The sequence below is a fragment of the Myotis daubentonii genome, chromosome 11 (assembly GCF_963259705.1).
Source record: "Myotis daubentonii chromosome 11, mMyoDau2.1, whole genome shotgun sequence".
In the NCBI taxonomy this organism is placed as follows: domain Eukaryota; kingdom Metazoa; phylum Chordata; class Mammalia; order Chiroptera; family Vespertilionidae; genus Myotis; species Myotis daubentonii.
This window is the reverse complement of record NC_081850.1, coordinates 66,925,177-66,949,267: the sequence shown is the minus strand read 5'-3', so window position 1 is coordinate 66,949,267 and position 24,091 is coordinate 66,925,177. Positions and strand designations below refer to the sequence as shown.

Genomic DNA, 24,091 nt, shown 5'->3' with positions numbered 1-24,091 from the left:
CATTTATGGATAATAAAGACCATTATAAACTGATGAACAAAAATAGATACAGAGGCAGAGCAGCATTAAACAGACTGTCAAACTACAGCAGGAAGGTTGGGGAGGGTTGGTGGGAGGAGGGCGGGGGGTAAGAGATCAACCAAAGGATTTGTTTGCGTGCATATAAGCATAACCAATGGACACAAGACACTGGGGGTAGGGGAAGCTGGAAGAAGGTCAAGGGGGAAAAAAAGGAGACAGATGTACTACTCTTTGTAATATTTTAAGAAAAAAAAAAAAAAGCCCCCAAACAAACCAAAATTAAAAAACTAGAAAAAACAACTATAAGAAGCAACAGGGGTTGTTACTTAATACATGAAGGTTAACCTTGAAATCATCAGCTAAAGGGGGGTGTAGGTGTGGTTGGCCCTGGGGAGAGGTAAGTGGGGTTGAGATGGAACAACTTTGTATAAATATGTGACTTTAAATCTTGATAAAAATTAACATTTTAAGAATAAAAACTTTTTTGATGGTCTAATCACTATTTTGTACACCTGAAACCAATACAAAATAATGCACACACACAAAAAGAATAAAAACGTTTCAAAAAGAAGGAAAAGGGGTGTTCTTGAGTAAAGTAGAATCTGCATTCTCTGGAGGTGAGAGGTTGGCCCACCCCTCCCTGAGTTCTATTGGCTCAGGGGTCCAGTCTGCCCTGGCTGGTGTGAGCCTCATGCTGCCCAGGTGGGCAGGCACCAAGGCTGCCTGGGTTCAAATCTTGGCTGTACCATTTCCTAGTAGGGTGCAGGTTGCTTGACTATTATGCATGTAATTTGACTCTGTAAACTAGGATAAAGGATGTTTTGAGGTGTCAGCCTTCATATAATGTGTGGAAAAACTTCAGTAAATACTGAAGATGTTAGCTGCAGACATGAGAGGGGCCTTGCATGGGTCACACAGGAGCCTGAGCTGGGCTGCCTGCTATTCCTGAATGCATGCGCCCATTTAGTGTGCACCGAGTTAGCTCCTGCTGTATGCCAAGCCCTGTGCCTGGTCTCCAGCCCAGAGCTGGGGTGAAGGGGTGGCCACGCCCAGTCAGTTCGGTCCCGGTGGAACCCCAAAGTCTCCAAAATCCAGGCCAGATCCCCGCCCCTGCCGGGCGCGCAGGGACCGGGTCCTGCCCACGCCCTCCCAGCGGGGCGGTCCCGGCTTGGGCGGGATGGGCCAGCAGCTACTTAAGGTCGGCGACCCGGAGTGGGCGGCTGTCGACTGGGTCTTCTGCTGTCGTCCTCGCTACCATGGCTCCGCAAAGCTCCGTGCCGGCAATGCTCGGCGCGCTGGTCCTGGCGCTGTGCGCGCTGTCGTCGCCCGCTGGGGCGGCCACCGCGTCGCGAAGGGCGACCCAGGCACCCGCGACCCAGGGGCGGGTGAGTGCCCAGGGGGCTCTGGGGCTCCCGGAGTAACTCTCTATTGTCAGTTCTTTCAGATACAGCGCTAGGAAAAGGGGAGTAATTCAGGTCTAGAATGAACAAACTGTTTTGTTGTTTTGTAAGTATCTCTCGCTGTTTCCCGGGCTTCTGTGGATGGGGGTGGGAGCCGTGCTGACCTGGCTGTTTCCCTCCCTAGAGGCTAACCTCACCTTGGACCGATTTTTCCTTCACCACCTTCTGATTTCTTACCCATCTTGCCGCCTGGTTTCTTCCTTTCCTTGTCTAGTGTCTCCTTCCCTCTTCTAATTTCTTCCATTTCAGATTCCTCTCTTTCATCTGATTTCCCTCCCTCTCTAGTATTTTCTCCTTCTTTCTTGTATGATCTCACCGCTGTCTGCTTATCATCAATATTGTTTCTTCTCTCTCTCTGATATCTCCTCTGCCTTGTCTGGTTTCTCTTCTCTCCTGTTTCCCTTCTGTGTTTCTCCATCCTCTTCCTGAGTTCTCTCTGTCTGGTTTCTCTGACTTCTCCCATCAGATATGTCCTCCGGCCAGGTGACCTGTACGTGCTGACTTCTGACCTTTGGCTCCAGGCTAACAGTCCCACTCTGCTCCATCTCTAGCCTCCTGCATGTCTGACGGCCTTTCCCCCGTCCTAACCACCTTGTCTCCAACAGGTTCCCGCAGGCCCTGGCTGCATCCTCTCTGCCTTTTACAAGAAATGGAAATTGGGGTGGGGTGCTGGGGGGCAGGAGGGAGGAGGCAGACAGCACAGGAGACCACTTGGACTAAATCATTTAGACCCCTCTTGGGGGTGTGATGGTGACATGATTGGGGCATGGAAAATAGTCCCACTTCCTAAGAGCAAAAGCAAGCAGACTGTGTGACGTTGGGCCAGTCGCTTCCCCTCTTTGGGCCTCAGTTTCCCTATCTGCAGAATTGGGTTGGATGATGATCTCTTTTAGGACCCTTCTAGTTTTAAGAGCCCCTGAGGATGCTGGAAGGGAACACATTGAGTTCCTGGGGATCTCCAGGTTTACCATTTCCATCTGAGGGTAATGATCCCAGAGTCCATGCTCTTAGAGCTGGGGGTAATTTCTGCTACATCATTTCCTAGCTGGAGGTCCTTGGCAGAGTCACTTCACCTCTCTGTGCCTCAGCTGTCTCAACCAATTGGCACTAAGAAGGAAAGAAAAGAGGTAGAGCCCTTTGTCCCCCCATCACTGAGCTGAGTGGGAGAGACAATACTGACCAAGGAGCCTAAACTCCACCTGTTTGCAGGGGTTGGATGTGCCTTGGGGGTGGGCAGAGTTAGAGGCTCAAGTGAGATGCTCTTGGTGCTAGAAACCACCCTCCCTCGTGCCCAGGGTCTCGGGTCTCTCTCCCCGCCAGGGCCTCTGCTCCTGCTCAGGCTCTGCCCTTCTCTTCCAGTCTGGCAGCATGGCCGCAGAACACCCGGAGTTCCTCAAGGCAGGGAAAGAGCCTGGCCTGCAGATCTGGCGTGTGGAGAAGTTTGACCTGGTACCCGTGCCCCCCAACCTTTACGGAGACTTCTTCACGGGCGACGCCTATGTCATCCTGAAGACGGTGCAGCTGAGGAACGGAAACCTACAGTATGACCTCCACTACTGGCTGGGTGAGGCCAGACCCCGCCCCCATCAAGCACTCAGAACTGGGGGTGACTTGGGGACCCTGGACCCCCTCTACAGCTCCCCTGGCCCAGCTCCAGCCAGGTCCTAGTGTACCCTTCTGAGTCGGGAACCTGAAGTCCCCGTCACAGCTTTGCTGTGTGACTCTGTAAGTCCTGCCCCCTCACTGAGCTTCAGTTTCCTATTGAATTGATGCTCCCAGGCCTGACTTCATGCTCGGCAGGCTTGAGTGAGTGCAGGGGAATGGCTAAGAGGTGAGTGTAGGGGATGTGTTGGAGCTGGGAGGACTCTTAGAGACCATGGAGTCCAGGCCCCACCTCCCCCATTATATAGATGGATTAACTGAGGTTCACAGAAGGCAAAGGATTGGCCAGCTTTTATAGCCAGGCCAGTGCAGTGCTGGGGGCTCTGGAAGCCAGGCTTATGCTGCTCTGACATCCCCTAGGCAATGAGTGCAGCCAGGACGAGAGTGGGGCGGCCGCCATCTTCACTGTGCAGCTGGATGACTATCTGAACGGTCGGGCTGTGCAACACCGCGAGGTCCAAGGCTTTGAGTCGGCCACCTTCCTCAGCTACTTCAAGTCCGGCCTCAAATACAAGGTGGGTCCCGAGCGGCAGGGATAAGTATGCCAATGGCAGGGCTCATTCAGACTCACTCTCCTTTCAGCCTTGTGGGGTGATGTGGGCAGATAGGTCAGAGCTCAGCCTTTGGAGCTGGCCAGCCCTGGGTTTGAGTCCTGGTCCCTTCCTAGCTCTGTGACCTTGAACAAGTCACACTCCCTCTCTTAGCCTCTGGTTCCTTATCTTAAAATGGAGAGAAGAACATTGACCATCACTTCACAGAGTTATCGGCCATGGGTGGAAACCCAGCCTCGCGCTTGTCCTGGCCTTGTGCTGTGTCCTATTTCTGCATCCCTTAGTTCTTACGCCCTGTCAACAGAGGGTCCCATGTTAGGTATTTGAAAGGACATCCTTGATCACATTCCTCTTTCTGTTCACTAGAATCCCCCTTGACCTTGAACTCTGAAGAGTCTGAGCCAACACAGATCTTTCCTCCAGCCCCCAGCCAGGTGGGGCTGAGCAAAACCAAGCTAGGAGCAAGCCTTGAGAGGCTGTGTCCTAATATGCTGTGTGACTCCTGGCAAGCCAGTTGGCCTCCCTGAGCCTCCCTTTCCTCTTTGGTTACATGAGAGCCAGTTACACCTGCCCTTCAGGCCTGGGGAGAAGATTTGGTGAAGGTGTAGCTGGGTAATGCCTTGCATGGGGCTGGGCATCTTGAAAGGGCTTAGAAAAAGCTGGAGTTTTGCAAAGCAGGGGTTCTCTTTGGTCAGGATAGGGAGGGGGTCATAAGCTTTGATAGCCAGATGGGCCTTAATGTCAGAGTCCAAAGCTCTTATTTTCAGGGATGGAGTGGAAACTGTGGCACAGAATGATTAAGCAACTGGCCCAGGGTCACACAGCAAGTCAGTCTCAGAGCTGGGACCAGAACCCAGATCTCCTGACTTCCAGCCTTCTTTTCACTACACAGCCTGCCTCTCCAGCCAAGTCTGTGTTGCTGATGTGTTGTGTGACTTTATAGAAGTCATTGTCCTGTTCTGGGCCTCAGGGTCCTCTGTGTCAATAGGGTGATGACCCTGTCTGCCCAGATGGGGCACAGGGAATTGGATAATGGGAAAGTGCTAGTGAGACTGAGATAGCAAAGGGCAGGGTGTGTCTGGTGAACAAGGCCTCAGCCCTAGGCTGGGTGGAGTTGGGCTGGATTCCCTGGAACTTACTAGCGCCCCCTGTCTGCCAGTTCACCCGTGCCCCCAGCTCCTCCTGCTGAGCTTTCTGGCTCTACCTTCTTCCTGCACCCCGTTCTGGGGCCAGGGTGCCCAGAAGAAGGAGAGGTGAGGAAGTTAGGACCCAGACCACTGACCTGGAGAAGTACCTGGCCTTTTTGCAGTTCCTGGAACAGGAAGTGGAAAGAGCATTTGACCAGGAACCAGAGAGATTAAGGTTCCAGTCCCAAGGCCACCCCTCTAACCGCGAGGCTTTGGGCCAGTTGTACAGTTGTATGCCGCTGGGTGTGTGCTCTCACACGTTCCCTATTTGGCATTTATTCAGCAAACATTTATCTATTATGTAACAACAGTCAGTGTCTGCTTATTGATGCTGCCGTGTGACAAGTCAAGCAGCTTATATAGCTCCTAAGTGATGGAGCTGGGATTCAAAACCTAGATGTGAGGGGCTAGCACAGAGCTGGTTCAGAGTGGACATTTCAAGACCTCTGGTCTACGATCTTGGCTCAGATGAGCCCTAGGAATTGGCATGCTAGCAAGCCTCCCCCACCCTCTGGGTTTTTTTTCAGATGTTCTTGGGCTGTACTCTGAGGAATGGGTTCCCAACCCAGGCCCAGATTTAGGACTTCAATCCTGAAAGGCCCTGGCTCCTGGTGCAAATGTGAGGTCCCAGGCCGGTCCTGTTTTCCACCTTCTGCAAGCCCTCCTGCTGCCCCGCACAGGCCAAGGTTCTTGGCCTGGAGCCCTCATCAATTATAGATCCCAAGGAGCAGAGCTTGTTATGCAAGACTTGTTCCTGTGAAAGCCTGCACCTCAGTGCCAGTTCTGTCCCTGGGTGTGTGAGAAGGGGCAGGGAGGGGACAGCAGCGACTACAGAAAGGGCTGTCACAGGGCCTGGCTAGCTCATCTTGTTCTGCAACCCCCAAATCCTTTTAAAAGTCACTGCACTTTTCAGAATCTGGTGATCCCTCCTCCTTCTCCTTTTTTTTCCTCCTCCTCCTTTTTCTCCTTGACTCTCAGACAGAACCCTAGAGACCCCTTGGGGCTGGGTTATTTGAAACCCTTTGTTCAAACAGAATCTGGGCCTGCTGATCCCAGAAGCCCCTGGCCCCAAGGAGCACAATGGGAAACAGAATCACTTGAAGCCTTTCTGTCCTCCTTCCCATTTCTCAGATAAGGAACTCCGTGCCTAATGGGTGGAGGTGACAACCCCAATCACCACATTTTTCTTTGTTTTATAAACAGTTTAACATTTTAAAAATGTAAATCTTTATAGGTTTTGTCCTTCATTTGTCTATAAGAATGATGCAAGCTTATTGTAAAATGTCAAACATTATAGAAATATAGGTTTTCAAAGTAAAAGCCCCCTATGATCCTACTCTTGGAGTTATATATGTATATTCATATAGATGAAGAATTATCTCTATATATGATATATGTATCATTACTTTAATTTGGAAAATGGCTTTTAAAACAATTTATCCTATTACATTTTGTTCAAATAATTTGATACCAGTTGCTACCCACCTAATGGTTAGCTCATACAAAGCAGTAATTAATACTAAAGATTATAGTATAAATAGTAAAAATTTCAAAATATTCCTGCCCTGTGTTTGTAGATCCACTGTCTTCTAAGAGCTTGCATATATATATATATATATATATATATATATACACATATATATTATATATTATGTATACATAATATGTACTTAAAATCTTTATTGTTGAAAGTATTACATATGTCCCCCTTTCCCCCCCATTGACCCCTTCTAGCCTGCGCCCACCCCTTGCCCCAGGCCTTCACCACCCTGTTGTCTGTGTCCATGGGTTATGCATATATTGCTTTTATTATTTTGTTAACTCATCTCTTCAAGTCTAATTTTCTAGATCAGAGAGAGTTAATCAGGAAATGCATGCCCACAATAATTAGAAATCAAGTATTCCTTTATTTTATAAATTTATATACAGAGAATTTATTGGAACCAAGATTTATTACACAAAACCTTTTAAAAAAGAGAGGCCTGGATGGGGTGGCTACATCTCTGGCCTTTATAAAAGTGCTTCCTCCTCTACCCCATGGGACCCTTTTCTTGAAGAATGTCTTGGAGCTAGGATGCCTTAGAATATCCCTTGGGAAATGCTGGTTTTGAGAAAGGAATGTTTGCAGCTTTTGATCCAGGAAAGTGGCCCCAGAGGTCCTGTTAGTGGAGTGTGAAATTCAAAGGGGTGGCAGCAAGGTGCAATGGTATGGCATCTGCTGGAAGGTTCCTGGTCCACAGGTCAGAATTTCCTTCAACTGAACCTGATTCCTTTCCCCCATGTGTGCTGCCCTGGGCCCTCTCCCTGGACTGATCCTGTCTCCTTGACCCAACAGAAAGGAGGCGTGGCATCAGGATTCAAGCACGTGGTACCCAATGAGGTGGTGGTGCAGAGACTCTTCCAGGTCAAAGGGCGGCGTACGGTCCGTGCCACTGAGGTGCCCGTGTCCTGGGAGAGCTTCAACAATGGTGACTGCTTCATCCTGGACCTGGGCAACGTGAGTCCTGCCCTGCCTTTTCCCAGGGGACACTGAGGTACTCCTGGCCTGACCAGGCCTGACTCTAGGAAGGTAGACAAACCTATGGTAACACATGCAAAGACACCAACAGGGAAAACAACAAGCACATGTGCTCTATCCATGAATCAGACACACCTGCAAAGACTCAGATACAGGTGTACCCAGCACTCATAGACCTCCACACATGTAGACTTAAGGCCATCATGCCATGGACACAACCCTCCTGCACAGTGTACTCGGACATCAATTGACATATAGATTCCTTGACATCTTGTGTTCATATGCACATCTTGTGTACCTTTTTACATATAGTCCCTCACTTAAAAATGCATGGCAGGCATGTGCAAAAATGTTAGGCTCTTGCCCACCAAGCATGGAAATGGCACCATTATCAATGTCTACACACATAAATTTGGGTGCATTGTTCAAGGACCCAATATATATGTGACAGACATGCAGCTGCACATGCATTCTTATATATGGCAATGTGTGTGGGACACACTTACCCAGGCCCAACTTACAGATGTGTAATGCTTTGTACCCATTCACCCCAAACCCATGGGCCCTCATACCTGCAAATGAACGTGGACAGACATTGCACCCAAACCTCATGTTTACATGTGGTGTAATGTCCATGCACATGTAGGCACACACTTATTTAAAGTATAATAGGCACACAGAAGAGTGTGTGAGTCATGAATGCACAGCTCTGTGCATTTCACAACATGAACATACTGTGTCACCAACACCCAGATCACCAGCCCTGAGAAGGCCCCTTCTGTCCTCCTCCAGGCCCTTCACTCCCAAGGATAACCACCATCCTAAACCCGCTCAACAGCACAGAGTAGTTTTGCCTCTTTCTGAACTTGATATACATGGAACCATTCATTTTTATGTTTGACTTTTGCTCAACATTCCATTTCTGAGATCCATCCATATTATAGATTGATCATTCTCCTCATTCTATGAGATTCGATTGGCTGGATATGTCAGTTTATTTATGCTTTCTGTTGTTGATGGGCACTTGGGGTAGTTTCTGGTTTGGGGCTATTCCACCTGGTGCTCCTCTGATATTTTTGCACAGGTCTTGTGGCATATATCTGGATACACTTGTTGGGTATAGCCCTTGGAGAGGGATCGCTGGCTCATAGGATATCGATATGACCAGATGGTTTTCCAAATTGGTTGTACCCATTTCTGCTCCCACCAGCAGGCCAACATTTTTATACACATGCTCTGTGTAGTTGTATCTGTGAAAAACTCATATTCTGAGTCATACACTCACATATTCTGGTGCACTCCGGTCACACACGTTGTGCTTGATGTGCACCTGTGCATGCTCCACCGGCCCTCACCACGCAAACAGAGACCAAGGAGAGCTTACACATGCCCCACAGTGTCCTCCTGACCTTGTCACTGGGCAGGGCTTATACGAAGGCTGGGGCATTGCCTTACCTGGGGTCCCTGTCTTACAGGATATCTACCAGTGGTGTGGCTCCAACAGCAACCGATTTGAGAGGCTGAAGGCCACCCAGGTGTCCAAGGGCATCCGGGACAACGAGCGGCATGGCCGGGCACGAGTGCATGTGTCTGAGGAGGGCGCTGAGCCCGAGGCGATGCTCCAGGTACTGACTGACAGCCACATCCCAGGAGTGTGGGGTGGGAGCTGAGCATGTAGACAGGATACTCTTTACTTTCTTCCATTTAGTAGGCAATTTTGAGTTGAATTTACTTTTCTGTCCAGCTGGATTTCTTTAGAAAATTGGGAAGAGCAGCTTCCCAGACAACTCCCCTGAGAGGTGGGCTGGAATCCACCACTTGGTGTTTGCTGGGGTCGTGAGCCACACCCTCCAGCTGAGAGGGCCAGGTCCTCCAAAGTAGCTGAGGAAGCGGGTCTCGGCCTCCTTGAGAGCAAGCCCGGTGCTGGAGCCAGGTGGGAAAAAGTCACCCGAGACCCAGTCCTCTCTTTTCTGCCCATTCCTGGTGGTTTATGGCCTGTTTAGTCAACTGCATGATATAATTGTCAGCTATTTTGCTTTGTGAACATGTCAGTAGAGGCAAAGTTTACCAGGAAAACGGGGGAGACCATGAGCCCTGCTCCATCCACTTAGCTCCTGCTCATCTGGGGGTGTGGCATTTTGGTTTCTAGGAAGAGCAGGAAGTGATTATGATGAGGGGGAGCCTGGGAGGGTTGGTAGCTGGGGCGGTTGAGGCAGTTGAGGCTGGTGTGGCCAGGATGGAGGAGTGAAGCAGGCTCTGCAGTCACAGGTTCAATTCTGCTTGGCCACTCATAGCTGTGTGCGTAAGTCGCTCCATCTCTTCATCTCTTGGGACTTCTGTAAAGTAAGAGTGATAAGCTGTGTCTCCTAGCATGGGTGTAAGCATTAAATGGGGTCTACTAAAGGCACTGGGTGGAAGGTGTGGTCAGGAGCTGTAGTTATTGGGCTTAGAAGGCCTAGGAGGAAATGGTAGAGTAAATATCTGAAGGACCGTCCTGGAGGCAGAGGAGCAGGGGTCCTCCGGAGCTTTCAGAGACAGGGTGACAGGCCGATGTGGTTGAGGCATGTGAAGATGCAGGCTGTCTCTGGAGGGGTTTTCCCCTAGCTGGAGGTTCGCTATGGATGCCTGTGTAGTCCTTGCCTGCCCAGGAGGGGGCTCTGTCAGGAGTCCAGTTCCCTCCTGTGGGAGGAGGCTGCTGAGAGCTCACTGCCACCCTTTCTTCCACCTCTCCATCTCTGCAGGTGCTGGGCTCCAAGCCGACTCTGCCTGAAGGTACTGAGGACACAGCCAAGGAGGATGCAGCCAACCGCAAGCTGGCCAAGCTCTACAAGGTAAGCCTCAGCTGCTCTGTCCCCTGGGGTCATGCCAGGGAAGCGGGGGACTGAGCCTTCCTGAGCTCCACTGTGTGAGGCCTTGAGCTGAGCATGCTTGTGGGGTGTGGTGGGGGCTTGGCTTCTGCCGGTCTCCAATGGGCAATCTACTGCCTTCGCTTCCTGCACCAAGAATAAGAGAAAGCCATTGACCTCAGACACATCTGTGTCATGTTCATCTAGGGGGTCTTGGCAGTACCTGTCCTCTCTGGGACTCGGTTTTCTAGTCTGTAAAAAATGGGGAGAAGGGCAGTAAAGTGAACTTTGTAGAGTTTCTGAGAGTCTACAGAGTAAAATGACAGGAAAGTATTTTAGGAAAGTACTTGGGGAAATGCTACAGAAATGGGCATGTGGTGGGTTTTTTATTGCATGGGGAGGGTTATGGTTAATGACTTTATTTATAATTTCTTCTTTGTGATTTTTAAAAATGAATTGAGGCTGCTCTTGAGCTAAGGAACTTTGGCCTGGTGGCTGAGCTCCAGGAGAAAGTCCTACGTAGCTATGACACTCCTGTTGTGCCCTGGGCTTAAATGGGGCACAGATGTTCATTACCTCCAAAGAAAAACCACATTCATGATTCTTTTTTTGATAAAGTAATGCATGTTCACTATAAAAATAAAATAGCAATACTCAAAAATATAAAAAGATATAACATACAGATCATGTCTTATAGAATTGACAGTTAAAACCTATATAATTTTATTAACCAATGTCACCCCAATAAATTGAGTAAAAATTAAGTAAGTAAATACACACACACACACACATATATATATATATATATATATATAGAGAGAGAGAGAGAGAGAGAGAGAAAGAGAGAGAGAGAGAGAGAGAGAGAGAGAGAGAGAGAGAGAAAGGAAATAAAATGTCCTAGTGGACTTGGCTCAGTGGATAGAGTGTTGGCCTGTGGACTGAAAGGTCCCAGGTTCGATTGTGGTCAAGGGCACATGCCAGGGTTGCGGGCTTGATCCCCAGTAGGTGGCATGCAGGAGACAGCTGATCAGTGATTCTCTCTCATCATTGATGTTTGTATCTCTCCCTCTCCCTTCCTCTCTGAAATCAATAAAAATATATTTAAAAAAAGAAAAAGAATCTCCTTAATCTGACTGGTTTACAATAACCAGTACTATTTTAAAATGTATTTTAATTTCAAAAGTAACAATATGCAGTTTTTTAAAAATGGCTCCCCTCCTCCCCTCTCCATCGGTTACCATGGTTACCATTAATTGGTGGGGGGGTCCAGATTACATGTTTCTGCATCTAATTATATACTTTTTCCATCTCTACTTGATACACATAGATCCAAACTATTCATGCTGTTCTGTGGCCTTCATTTCTCCCCTCAATGTGGCCACGAATACCTTTGTAAACTAGACCACATGCCCTTTATGGTGGTCTATTTCAGGAGCATAAGAGTTTCAGCATATCCTTAATGATGGACATCAGCGGATATTTCTGCCTTTTCCGATTGCAGACAGTCCGATTGCTCTTGTGCTAAATATGGCAGTAGAGCAAGTTCCCAGACATGGTCACAGGCTGAACAGTGGGTTGGTGATTGAAGATACTGGTCTGGAGTCAGACTGCCTGGGCTCGAATCCCAGGCTGGTGCTGTCTAGTGTGCAGGTCGCTTCACCTCTTTGTGCCTTGGTTTCCATGTGAATACAATGGGGTTAGTAGTAGAACTATCATAGGGTGTGGCAAGGATTAAGGAGTTCTATAATTATGTAAGTTATCAGTTACATGAATTGCTTCAAACAGTGCTAGCACATACGAAGTACTCAGTAAGTACCGAACACTCATTATGTAAAGTTCGGACACATAAAATTGCCAGGCTGCACTCTGGAAGAGCTCCAAATAACCCTTCCCGGGGGGTTGAAAGTGCTTGTTTGCCCAGAGCCTTGTCCATACTGGGTATTGTCAGTCTTTTGAATTTTGATTGGTATGGTTCACTTTAAAAAAAAATAACTTAATGAACTTTTTATTTTGGAATCGTTTTTAGGTTTTCAGGAAAATTGCAAAGATAATACAGAGTGTTCCCATAATCTCCTTCATCAGCATCTTCTTAATATGTAACATAACCCGGTACATTTGTCAAAACTAAGACATTAACACTGGTCCCACGCTAGTAACTAAACTACAGACTTTATTCAGGTTTCCCCAATTTTTTTATTCCAGATTCCAATTCAAGCTACCACATTGCATTTACTTTTACTTATTTATTTTTCCTGATGAGATTAACTATCTTCTCAGCCCATTGTACCATTCTTCTCCTACGCCGCCTGCATTCCTGCATTTTATTCCCTTGCCCTTTCCATGTTCCACCTGTGTGTGGGTCACAGATACGACTGTGACAAAGCAGGAAAGCAGAAAGAAGACCTGAGTGAGCCTCAGAGCCTGAGGACGCAAGCCCCGGCATTACTCTGCCCTGTGGTTGTGACAGGGGTTGGGATGTGGACCTGTGTTGGGCTTGGGGTGCCCTCTGGGCAGGCGGAGGTGGTGGAAGTTACTCACATCTGGGCTCTTCTCCTGTCCCCTTAGGTCTCCAATGGTGCGGGCACCATGTCAGTGCTGCTGGTGGCTGATGAGAACCCCTTCGCACAGGGGGCCCTGAAGTCAGAGGACTGCTTCATCCTGGACCATGGCAACAACGGGAAAATCTTTGTCTGGAAAGGTACTGGGGGCTGGGAAGGGCTCTTCACTAACTGGGCCTTGGTGGGAGCTCCTAGAGCCTGGCAGCCACTCAGTTCAGGAGGGAAATAGAGTGTGTTCCATGGACCCCGAGGCAGTGGCAGGCTCCTCAATGGACATCGGGGGTCGAGCTAAAGCCCTGACTTGGCAGTTGACTCACTGTGTGATCTTGGGTAATTTACTTGCCTCTTTGGGTCTCAGGCTTCCTATTTGGGCTAAAACCAGTGTTTCCCAAATGTGTCCTAACACCAGTGTTTGAAGAAGTTAATTGGCATCATATAAAAAATACATAAAAAATTTATATATGGCTTTGTGGTCAAATAAGTTTATGGTCAACACTGGGTGAAATTACTTATGTTCACAGGCTTGTTTACTGCAGGACTTGTCAAGTGCCTTTAACTTGCTGATGTATTGGGGGCTTTTCATAAAGGTGGTCTGGTTTCTGGTGGAGAAATGCTGTGCTGGGGGTCGTGGACTCTTTGTGGACTGCCTTGGGTGCTGATTAAGGGAGGTTCCTGGAAGACGCTGGCCCAGATGTTTCTGAGCAGATGCATCAGCACTGTCCTCAGATGCTTTCTCATCAGTCCAGGGAAGAGGACAGCAGGGGAGGGAGGCAGTGGGTGCAGAGCATGGCAGAGAGAGGGAGAGAGAGTTGAACACATGTGGCCGCCGTCGTCGTCGTCATCGTCATCGTCATCATCATCATCATCATCATCATCATCATCTTGGCTCCTCAACCTTGGCAGTGAGAAGGCTGGGGGCAGGAGCTGTCCAGACACCAGACACAGGGATGCTCTCAGGGTTGGGAAACACTTCAGACTGTGGAGTTGGAGGAAAGATGGCCCAGGGGAGAGTAGGAGCCCGAGTGTGTGGTATGCAGGCTTCCGAATCAATGGGGCAGCTAGAGCTTTCCCACTGGCTGAGTGGCTGTGGTCAAGTCGCTTAACCTCTCTGAGACACAGGTTCCCTTATATGTAAATGGGGATGAGATAAAACTGATCTTTATCACCTAGGGCAGTGGTCAGCAAACTGAGGCTCGCGAGCCACATGCGCCTCTTTGGCCCCTTGAGTGTGGCTCTTCCACAAAATACCACGTGAGGGCGCGCATGTACAGTGCGATTGAAACTTCGTGGCCCATGCACAGAAGTCGGTATTTTGTGGAAGAGCCACACTCAAGGGGCCAAAGAGCCGCATGTGGCTCGCGAGCCGCCGTTTGCCGACCACTGACCTAGGGTCATTATGTGGATTAAATGAAAATACCTATGTGTAGTCCTCACCAATTGTTCAAGACAGTGGCTGTGGTTGCTGACATCAGCCAGGACCCCTGCTGGACTGCAGGGGATCTAGGAATGGTCAGCTCTGGGAGGGGGTGTCTCTCACCTTGGCTGCCCATAGTCTAAGAAGAGAAGGGGGGAGGTCCGGCTGCTACCTTCTCTGGACCATGGAAAGTTAGGGTGCAGCCCTGACCCCAGGTCCCTTATCTTCTGTCTGCCTATAGGCAGGGGGGCCAACACTGAGGAGAGGAAGGCTGCCCTCAAAACGGCCACTGACTTCATCTCCAAGATGAACTACCCCAGGCAGACCCAGGTGAGTCTGGAGTCAGGTAGGAGAGTGAGGGTGGGTCCAGTTTGGCTGAGAAAGGGCTGGTCTGGGGTGGGTGTCCCCCCTCAATGTGGACTGGTAGCCTGAGGCTCCTAGGACCCCTGCTGTCCTGGGGGTCCCAGCCACATCCTGCTCTTCCCTGACCCCTTCCAGGTCGCTGTCCTTCCTGAGGGCGGTGAGACCCCACTGTTCAAGCAGTTCTTCAAGAACTGGCGGGACCCAGACCAGACGGATGGCCTGGGCTTGACCTATCTCTCCAGCCACATCGCCAACGTGGAGAGGGTGCCCTTCGACGCTGCCACCCTGCACACTTCCACTGCCATGGCCGCCCAGCACGGCATGGATGATGACGGCACAGGCCAGAAGCAGGTACCTGGGCCTGGGGTGGGCGTGTCCAGGCCCCTCCCTCCCTCCCTCCTAGGCACATCTGGCCCATGCATGGCCTCCTGCTTCCCCGTGGACTTTTCTCTATGGGGTTTGGACCACAGTTCTGGTGGATGAGATGCTTAATTTTTATAGCTAGCATACTCTAAGCACCTACTGTGTGCTAGGCCCTGTGCCAAGTGTCTCAGGACCCACCTACCTGTGAGAAGTGCCTGGCCTGGGAAGGGAGGTGACCATAGCTACAGCTGATTGCTCAGACCTGTGTTGTCAGTGGAAGATGGGAGGCCAGCAAAGGGATTATGGGAACAGAGGAAGACAGTGAGGGAGGCTGGTCTGGGAAGTCTTCACAGAGATGGGGGCACCGGGTTGGGTCTCAGTATGAATATCGATTTGCTGCCAGAGAGGAGCAGTGGGCCTTACAGGAGGCTGGAAGCTGTCCCAGAGCCTGGTGCTGAGGACATCCTCAGGGAGGGTGTGGACTTGCCCCTGCAATGTGTGGGTGCCGGTGATAAAAGCAGAAATGTGACAGGCTCCATTCTGTGCTTTCAGAACTCTGTGAAAATGGATTAGAGGCAGGAAAATGAAGGTAGAGACCCCACGAAGAAATTGTTATGGTAGTTTAGGAAAGAGAAGATGACCTTGAGACCAGGAAGGTCACAGTGAAGATGGAGAAGAGTGGGCTGGAGTTTAGAGATGTTTATGAGATAGAATCTGCTTCTAGCAAACATGGATCCCATTCCACATAATAGAAATAGCAAAAAGGTTAATTTTTATTGTCATTTGTATCATTGGTATCATTCATTCATTCATTCCTTGAGTGGGAGGAGAGGATGCAATGAAAATGTTCAGGGTAGGGTAGTGTGGAAAGAGCCCTGGCAGCCTGGCTGTGTGATGTTGGGTGAGTAACTTAATCTCTTTGAGCTTCACTTTTTTTACCTTTAAAATGAGATTTAATCCCACTCCATCACCTTCGAGAATTTTGAAGGTCCAGAGACTCTGGGCTTCTGTTTCCTGGGATTTGCAGGACCCAGAGTCTGTGCAGCACCACCAGGTGGCGCTGCAGGGCCTCATGGCCACTGGGAAAAACCCTGTCACCAGAGCTCTGAAAAGAGATCTGCCAGCAGGGATCATTCTGAGGTCACCGAGTGATGGCCCTGCCTCTGGAGGCGATCTATAGCGTCCAGACAACTCAATAATGATACCGTTAATGGCAAACTTAGTAATAACAACAGCAATAATTCTTATAATAAAGTAGCTGCCACACTGCAGAGCTAGCACTCTGTGCCAGGCTCTGTGCTAGACTTTCATGAATAAACTCACTTGATCCTCACAACAGCCTTTCCATTTTTCAGATGAGGAAACTGAGGTTCATAGAGTTTAAGCAAGTTGTTCCAGGTTACAACCTCTAAGGGGGTGGAGGCTGGTCTGGGTCTGGGTCGTATGTTGATTTGTGCCCTCAGCTCTCACTGTGCTATGCTCACTAAAAGCCAGCTGCCAGTGCCTGTGCTGATCCCTCCGAGGAGGAAGTACGGGATGGGGCGGGGGGGGGGGGGGTTGGGGGGAGGCAGGAATTCAGAGAACACGGGTTTGAATCCGAGTGGTCCTGTGATTTGGGTGAATTATTTAGCTTCATTCTGAGTCCAGGTGGAGTCACCTATCAAAAGCTTGTCCCAGGGGGAGTCACTGTGGTGGGGCTGAACTGGGGGGTGGGGTTCCGCACCTTGTTGAGTCCAGCTTTGCTCTGGCAGATCTGGAGAATTGAAGGCTCCGACAAAGTGCCCGTGGACCCCGCTTCGTATGGGCAGTTCTACGGTGGGGACAGCTACATCATCCTGTACAACTACCGCCACGGTGGCCGCCAGGGCCAGATCATCTATAACTGGTGAGGTACTGGGGCCACGTGCTGTGGGTGGAATGTGGGAGCCCCAAGGGCAGGGGGCGAACGGGGCTGAAGGGTATGTCTAATTGTATGTGAGCCCGAGATGGGACAGCACTCTGCTGGGAATGGCTCTCATGCAAAGAGCAACACCACTTGTCTTATTTCTTGGAAGGACTTTTAAGGGGAATGTTCTTATAAAAACATTCCATGGCCATTGTAAGAGATGTGGTGAGTAGGGATGGAACAGGGGGAAACAAACCCACAGAAAATCTCTCCCACATTCCACTCTAAGTACTGTGCACACAGGTGTTTATTCTTCCACCTGTTTTCTAATGAAAAATTATTTTTAATTTTTTAAAAAATAGATGACACATTTATGTAATTCAGAAAATCAAAACAGAAGTAAAAAGGGTGTATTTAGAAATCTTGTTCCCGGTCCTGTTCTCCAACTTCACCCCTCCATAGGTTACTGCTTTTATTAGTTTTTTGTATAGCCTTCCAGTAGTTCTTCATGCAAACACAAGCAAATATGACCCTGTATTCCTAGTTCTCTCCCTTCTTTACACAAAAGATAGCACACTTTGTATATTGTCCTTCACTTTGCTTTTCTCACTTATGCTTCCTGGCGACCAATCTGTGTCAGCGAGTTTCGTTGCTCTTTTTGATAGCCGCATAATATTCCAGGGTGTGGCTGGGCTGTAGTTTAACAGATTTCCTGCTGATGAATACATGGATTATTCCGGTCTTTTGCTATTATGAACATCGTGTGGTTGCTGTTCAGAGAACCCCTTGTCCTCTCTGGTGTCAGTTTGATTGTCTGTAATCTGGTGATTTGTGGGTTTCTCAGGCTCAGGTCCAAGGAGAGACTCAGGTCTCTGTGTGAACCACAGTACTATGTATCACTTCCTCCCTCTTCTAGGCAGGGTGCCCAGTCCACCCAGGATGAGGTTGCTGCGTCTGCCATCCTGACTGCACAGCTGGATGAGGAGCTGGGAGGTACCCCTGTTCAGGTGAGCCCAGTCCTGTGCCTCTCTGGGCCACATTCTGGTCCTTGTCTATCTGTTCACTTATCCATCCATCCATCCATCCATCCATCCATCCATCCATCCATCCATCCAACAAACATTTAGGAGGACTCCCATGTGCCTGGCACTGTATCTGTAGCCATGACACACAGACCTGCCCCTGCCCTGATGGGTTTCTAGTCTAGGGGACAGAAAGACGTTTACCAGACATGTACACACCCGGGTGCGTAATCACACACTGGAGATCAGATCACATGCTATGACATGCAGTGAGTGAAAACCCTAAGACGCTGTAGGAGAAAAACGGGAGAGCAGCCTGGCAGAGCAGCTTAGAGCATGGGCTTGGTGGCAGCCTGCTTAGGACTAAATCCTGTCTTCACCTGTGGGCAACCATGGGCAAGTCACTGAGCCTCTTTATACTTTGTTCTCAAATTGTGGACAATAACAGCACCTATCTGGTAGGAGTTCTGTGTAGATGAAGAGTTAGTATTTGTAAAGTATCTAGAGCAGCGGTTCTCAACCTGTGGGTCGCGACCCCTTTGGCGGTCGAACAACCCTTTCACAGGGGTCGCCTAAGACCATCCTGCATATCAGATATTTCCATTATGATTCATAACAGTAGCAACATTACAGTTATGAAGTAGCAATGAAAATAATTTTATGGTTGGGTCACAAATGACGAACTGTATTTAAAGGGCCAGAAGGTTGAGAACCACTGATCTAGAGTGATGCCTGGCCCATAGTAGTCCCCTTATACATGCATATTAAGTGTAAGGATATAGATCCCAGCTAGGATGTAATTGGATTAGAGAAGGACCCCTATCCTCACCCTCTGGAGGAAGGGACTTGCAGCTGGGGCCTAACGAATGGGTAAGAGTTGGCCAGGTAAAGTGTGAAGGCAAGCACATTCCAGACAGAGGGAAGAGTTACTGCAAAGGCCCTGAGGTAGGGGAGTGGGGGGACATTGGATATTAGAATGATAGGAGTCTGGAGAGATGCTCAGAGAACCCAGAAGCCATGGTGAGGATGTTGACCTTGATCCTGAGAGCAAGGGGATATTGTTGAGGGATAAATCTGATGGGAGGTGATTTGGGGGTCTAATAGGTTGTTCTGGCTACAGTGTGGGGCCCTGGAGGGCAGCAGAGCCAGGTTGGGAAGATAAGGGGGAAGGAGACAGAATTCTCCCTCCTCTATCCTACACCTGGAGTGGGTGGGGCTCTAGGTTGAGAGCCAAGGTTTGTGCCCTGAACTTTGTGACAGTGGTGGTCTCTGGGTGCCGGGTACCCAGTGGGATAATGGCTGTCTTAGCTCATTTGATCCCAACAACGGCCTTGTGGGTAGCATTCTTGGTCTCATTTTACAAGGAAGAGCCTGAGAGGTTGAGGCATGGGCCCAAAATGTCACCATCAGAGCGGTGCTGGGATCTGAGCTCTAACCCAGCAGTGGGGGGTCATACTGGGAAGTGGGCACAGTACTGCCAACACACACATGAGATTTCCTCCTAGATTTAGCTCAAGGGGCCACAACTGGTATCTGAGTGGGCACATGGGCAGGAGTAGATGTGATGTATCTTGGCCTATACCTGCCGCCTGCATCTGGGGCGCACTGACTGTGCGGGAGGGCTCTCCAGATCTGAAAGGTTTGCTTCTCACCACCACTGGCTTTTGTGCCTGGAGCTGATGTCACCGTCCTGGAAACATGTCCACGAACAATCCCTGTGCTTCCATTTAAGGGAACATTTGCAAACATGGGCTCTCTTGCTTCTTGGCCTAGACTCAGGGTCAGGTCAGCAGGGCAGGTCCTCTTGGGATGGGAGAGCGACTGAGGCAGTGCCCGGGGGACCTTGAGTCATACGGGTTTCTCCAGTTTTCCTAGAACTCCCCTTGTCCTGCCCAGCCCTGTGTGCTGTAGGGTCAGCTCCACACCACACACACACACAAGTGTGGTGGCCTCGTTTGGGAGGTTGGCCTGGGCCATGCTATCCAGGGAGGGAGGGTGGGCTGGTGCCAAACAGAAGGAATGATGCCCCCACTTTTCTGACTTGCTCTCTTGTCTTCCTACCAGAGCCGTGTGGTCCAAGGCAAGGAGCCTGCCCACCTCATGAGCCTATTTGGCGGGAAGCCCATGATCATCTATAAGGGTGGCACCTCCCGCGAGGGTGGGCAGACGGCCCCCGCCAGTACTCGCCTCTTCCAAGTCCGGGCCAGCAGCTCTGGAGCCACCCGAGCTGTTGAGGTAACTAACACCCAGACCCTGGACCCCAGAAGGGTGTGGCCTCCTAGAAACCTTTAAGGCTTGACGGGCAGACCTCTGGGTACGGGATTGGGTGAGGGGTTAAGAAGCAACTTTCTGTACCTTCTTGCCCTGGCAGCAGGATTGTATGTCTTAGACTTTCCCTTGTTCAAGGATGCCCAGGGCCCCTTGCACATCTTCCATAACAGGGAGCTCACTACTTGCAGGGAGTTCAGGCTTTACCATCTGGGCACTTTCCGATTACCTCTCAGTTGGCTACTGTCCCTTTCATGGTGGAAGGTGCACACCTGAACATAATCCTACAGAATGGTCTGAGCAGCTTAAAACAGAATAGGACTATCACTTCCTTTATTCTAGGCACTCAACCTCTGTTATACATCCCAGAATTCTGGAATCACCTTGGCTAGCCACAGGGCGTTAGTGACTCCTGGAAGTCACCTAAGCCCCTCAGTGTCCAACGTCTGTGCCCACAGCTGGGATGGGCTGTGCTCATCTAAGTCCCCACCTAAGGTGGTCCTGCTGCAGTGTCTCCTGGGCTGTGAGAAGGGGGCTGAGGGCATTTTGTCTGGTTTCCTATTAATCAAACGCTGTCCTCCCAGATAATGCCTAAGGCTGGTGCACTGAATTCCAATGATGCCTTTGTCCTGAAAACTCCCTCGGCCGCCTACCTATGGGTGGGTACAGGAGCCAGCGATGCGGAGAAGACAGGGGCCCAGGAGCTGCTGAGGGTGCTGCAGGCCCAACCTGTGCAGGTGGCAGAAGGCGGCGAGCCAGGTAGGAAGGACCAAGGGGCAGAGAGCCTGCTGCTCTCTGTGGACTGTAGGTTACCCTACCTTCCTTCTCTTTGCGGGCTCTATATCCTCACCCTTTCTCACTATCTCCAAAAGTGTGGTAAGTAAACGCACGTTGGATGAAAATGAGGGCTGTGGTGTGAGAGAGAAGCATCTAGGAGTTAGAGAAGGGAGAGCTCAGTGTGGGCTGGGGCAGCCAGGGAAGGCTGCTGGAGGAGATGGTCCTTTGCTAGGAAGCCTTGAAAGACCATAGGCAGGGGCAGCGGTCTCTCCTAATCTTTAGACTCTGCACCAAAGTGCACCTCTGTTTCCAGAACACAAGTCAGGACCATCTTTCTGTGCCAGCCCTCAGCCTCTCTGCTCTTCTCTTAAGCCCACTCCCGCCTGCTTGGTGCTTCATAGACCTGGGAAAAGAGCAGCGTGTCTGGTGGAACCTTCTGAGATGGTGGACATGCTCTTTATCTGCCAGGTCCAATTTGGTGGCCACCAGTCACGTGTAGCTAATGAGCACTTGAAATGCCACTGGTGGGCATTAGTGAGCATGAGGAACTGAATTTTTCGTTGTATTTCATTTGAATGAATTTAAAATTTAAAGTCACATGTGGACAGAGTAGGGATAGTGGCAAGACTATGGGGATGGGAGTCTGAAAAGATCTGCACCCTGGCTTCACTCGCGTACTGGCTGTGTGATTGTTGCTGCATGTCTCTGAGCCCCAATCAGCTCATGTGCTGAGTGGGAATAATTGTCCCCATCCTGCCCTGCTGTCGTGCATTTACTGCCAAGTCTGCCCCTCCGGGCGCCGTTTCATCACCTTCGAATCTCTCAGGCCCGTCCCTCCTGGGCCTCCTGGGATTTTAAGATGGAGGGTGGGAACTGAGAGCGGTGGCTGCTCTAGGGCAGGGCTTGTTCCAGTCTGATGAGAAGTGCCAGGGAGGCAGTGGTGTCCGATGGCAATTTGTGTGGCCTCCCCTCCCAGACAGCTTCTGGGAGGCTCTGGGCGGGAAGGCCACCTACCGCACGTCCCCACGGCTGAAGGACAAGAAGATGGACGCCCACCCTCCTCGCCTCTTTGCCTGCTCCAACAAGATCGGACGTTTTGTGGTGAGTGCCTTCATGCCCGGGGCGGGGGGGGGGGGGGGGGGGGCGGGCGGGCGCGGAGGTTGAGGGGCATGTTTCAGAGAGCAGGGCCCAGGGCAGCAGGGGCAAGAGAAGCAGATCTGCTGGCACGCACAGAGGAGGGAGCCCCCTGCTGGCCAGAGCCGGCTCTGCAGCTCCCTCCTCTGTGCTGTGGGCAGCCTTCCCAGGGAAGGAAGAGGGCTGGCTGTGCGGTTTGTTTCACCTCTTCCGTTCCTTCCCAGATCGAAGAGGTCCCTGGCGAGCTCATGCAGGAAGACCTGGCCACCGATGACGTCATGCTCCTGGACACCTGGGACCAGGTGGGTCAAGGACAGAAGGCGAAGGCTCTCAGGGCCCGAGGGAGCGGGAGGACCTAGACTTCCAGCTCTAAGGTGGTTGACAGAGGACTTAAAAGAGGCAGTGCCAGGTGTTGCTGGAAAAGTGCATTTCAAATCCTAGTCATCTGTGTGCTCTGCCAGCTGAGGGTTTGTCCAGACCTGCGCCTGGAACCTCCCTTCCTCCTCCGGCAAGGAGTTTGGCCAGCACCCTCATGCACTTTTATTTCACATCTCACCTCCAGGTCTTTGTCTGGGTTGGAAAGGATTCTCAAGAGGAGGAGAAGACGGAAGCCTTGAACTCTGGTGAGGACCCAAGTCTGCCTGTGGGTGGTTTCACGCGGTGGGGTGGGAGCAGCTTCCTTAGAGTCTGGGAGTTCATGACAGTGGGGTGAGGACTTCCTCACCCATGGTCGGTCCCACGGGAGCCCTGCCTGGGGTGGAGAGAGAACAGCTCAGCGCCTTCAGAAAGCCTCAGGTCATGCTAGGAGCAGAGAGCAGCTGCTCGAGTTCCCAGAATGCCCAAGGACTGATCTTACTGGGGTTTCTGTGATGGAAAGCAGAATGGACCTGATTTGGGAGCCGGGACCCCCAGAGCTGGTTCTTTAACCTCTCCCATTAGGGGACAGCAAGAGAAAAATGAGGCAGGAGGTTAAGCTGTAACCCTCCTGGGTTTCTGGGCGGGTGGTGGGAGAGTCCTGTGAGTATCATTGCATTTAAGGGACAGTGGTGTCCAGTGCAGAGATTGGGCATTAGGGACAGTAGGACCAAAAACCATCTAAGGTAACTCCTATTCTGAACCCTCTCCCTGGCGAGGGAGGCACTGAGGATTTCTGGTTTCCTTCTCCTGCATGTGTGTATGCAGCTAAGCGGTATATCGAGACAGACCCAGCGAATCGTGACAGGCGGACCCCCATCACCTTGGTCAAGCAAGGCTTTGAGCCCCCCTCCTTCGTGGGCTGGTTCCTCGGCTGGGATGACGACTACTGGTCTGTGGACCCCTTGGACAGGGCCCTTGCAGACCTGGCTGCCTGAGGAAGGGCAGGCCCCACCCCTGTCACTGGTCAGTGCCTTCTAGAACTGTCCATCCCTCATAGTAGGGCCACCCTGATGTGCGTGTGTTTTTTTATAGTAGCCAAAAACAGCCCTGCAAACATTCGGGGTCCTATCAAAATTGTCTCAAGAATCAGTGCTTTTGGGAATTGAATTCAATAAAAGCTTTTCTGAAGTGGGTTAGCCTGCTGTGGCTCCGTGTGTCCTGGCAATTACTCTGAGGGTGCCCAGGGAGGGGCCTCACAGGTGCCTGGGTACAAGTGCAGCAGCTGCATTCACTCTGCGTGTTAATCCTGGTCCTTCAAGAAGCAGGCGCCAAGGTGAAATGAAATGTGCACAGGCTGCTCTAGGGGAACTGCCATGTGAGGGAAGTGGAGGGAACTGGGGAAGGCCTGAGAGCCAGCAGACCCAGGTGCAAGTCCATCCCAAGTGAGGGAGAGGGAGAGAAGCGTACATGCTGGGCCGTCCAGGGAGGTTCGGCAAAGCTCTGGGGAATCCTTCAGCCCAAGTCCAAAAAAATGTTTTTAAGGGTACAGTCCCTTTTTCGTTATTTGTGTGGTAAACTATACATAACATAATATGTATCATTGTGACCACTTGTAAGCGTACAATTCAGTGGCATTAAATACAATGTTGTGTAGCCATCCCCGGACATCTATATATATAAAAGGCTAATATGCTAAGTGTCTCTC

General features: G+C 50.4%; 1 protein-coding gene across 3 annotated transcripts in view; it reads left to right on the top strand.

Moving 5' to 3' along the window:
* GSN (gelsolin) overlaps positions 1-23,577 on the top strand; it is a 50,150-nt gene extending 26,573 nt beyond the window's left edge. Inside the window, exons 1-17 of one of the 3 annotated variants that reach the window (XM_059657769.1) lie at positions 1,227-1,406; positions 2,841-3,045; positions 3,504-3,658; positions 7,217-7,378; positions 8,875-9,024; positions 10,141-10,230; positions 12,811-12,943; positions 14,459-14,547; positions 14,716-14,931; positions 16,695-16,828; positions 17,745-17,835; positions 19,915-20,085; positions 20,703-20,877; positions 21,872-21,996; positions 22,254-22,331; positions 22,592-22,652; positions 23,212-23,577. In XM_059657769.1, coding sequence (XP_059513752.1) covers positions 1,278-1,406; positions 2,841-3,045; positions 3,504-3,658; positions 7,217-7,378; positions 8,875-9,024; positions 10,141-10,230; positions 12,811-12,943; positions 14,459-14,547; positions 14,716-14,931; positions 16,695-16,828; positions 17,745-17,835; positions 19,915-20,085; positions 20,703-20,877; positions 21,872-21,996; positions 22,254-22,331; positions 22,592-22,652; positions 23,212-23,381 — 2,334 coding nt within the window. In that variant the 5' untranslated portion in view covers positions 1,227-1,277 and the 3' untranslated portion in view covers positions 23,382-23,577. Of the gene's footprint in view, positions 1-1,226; positions 1,407-1,480; positions 1,528-2,840; positions 3,046-3,503; positions 3,659-7,216; positions 7,379-8,874; positions 9,025-10,140; positions 10,231-12,810; positions 12,944-14,458; positions 14,548-14,715; positions 14,932-16,694; positions 16,829-17,744; positions 17,836-19,914; positions 20,086-20,702; positions 20,878-21,871; positions 21,997-22,253; positions 22,332-22,591; positions 22,653-23,211 lie in introns of those variants that run through there. The other 2 variants (XM_059657770.1, XM_059657771.1) reach the window with 2 other exon arrangements.
* The last annotated feature ends 514 nt before the right edge of the window (positions 23,578-24,091 follow it).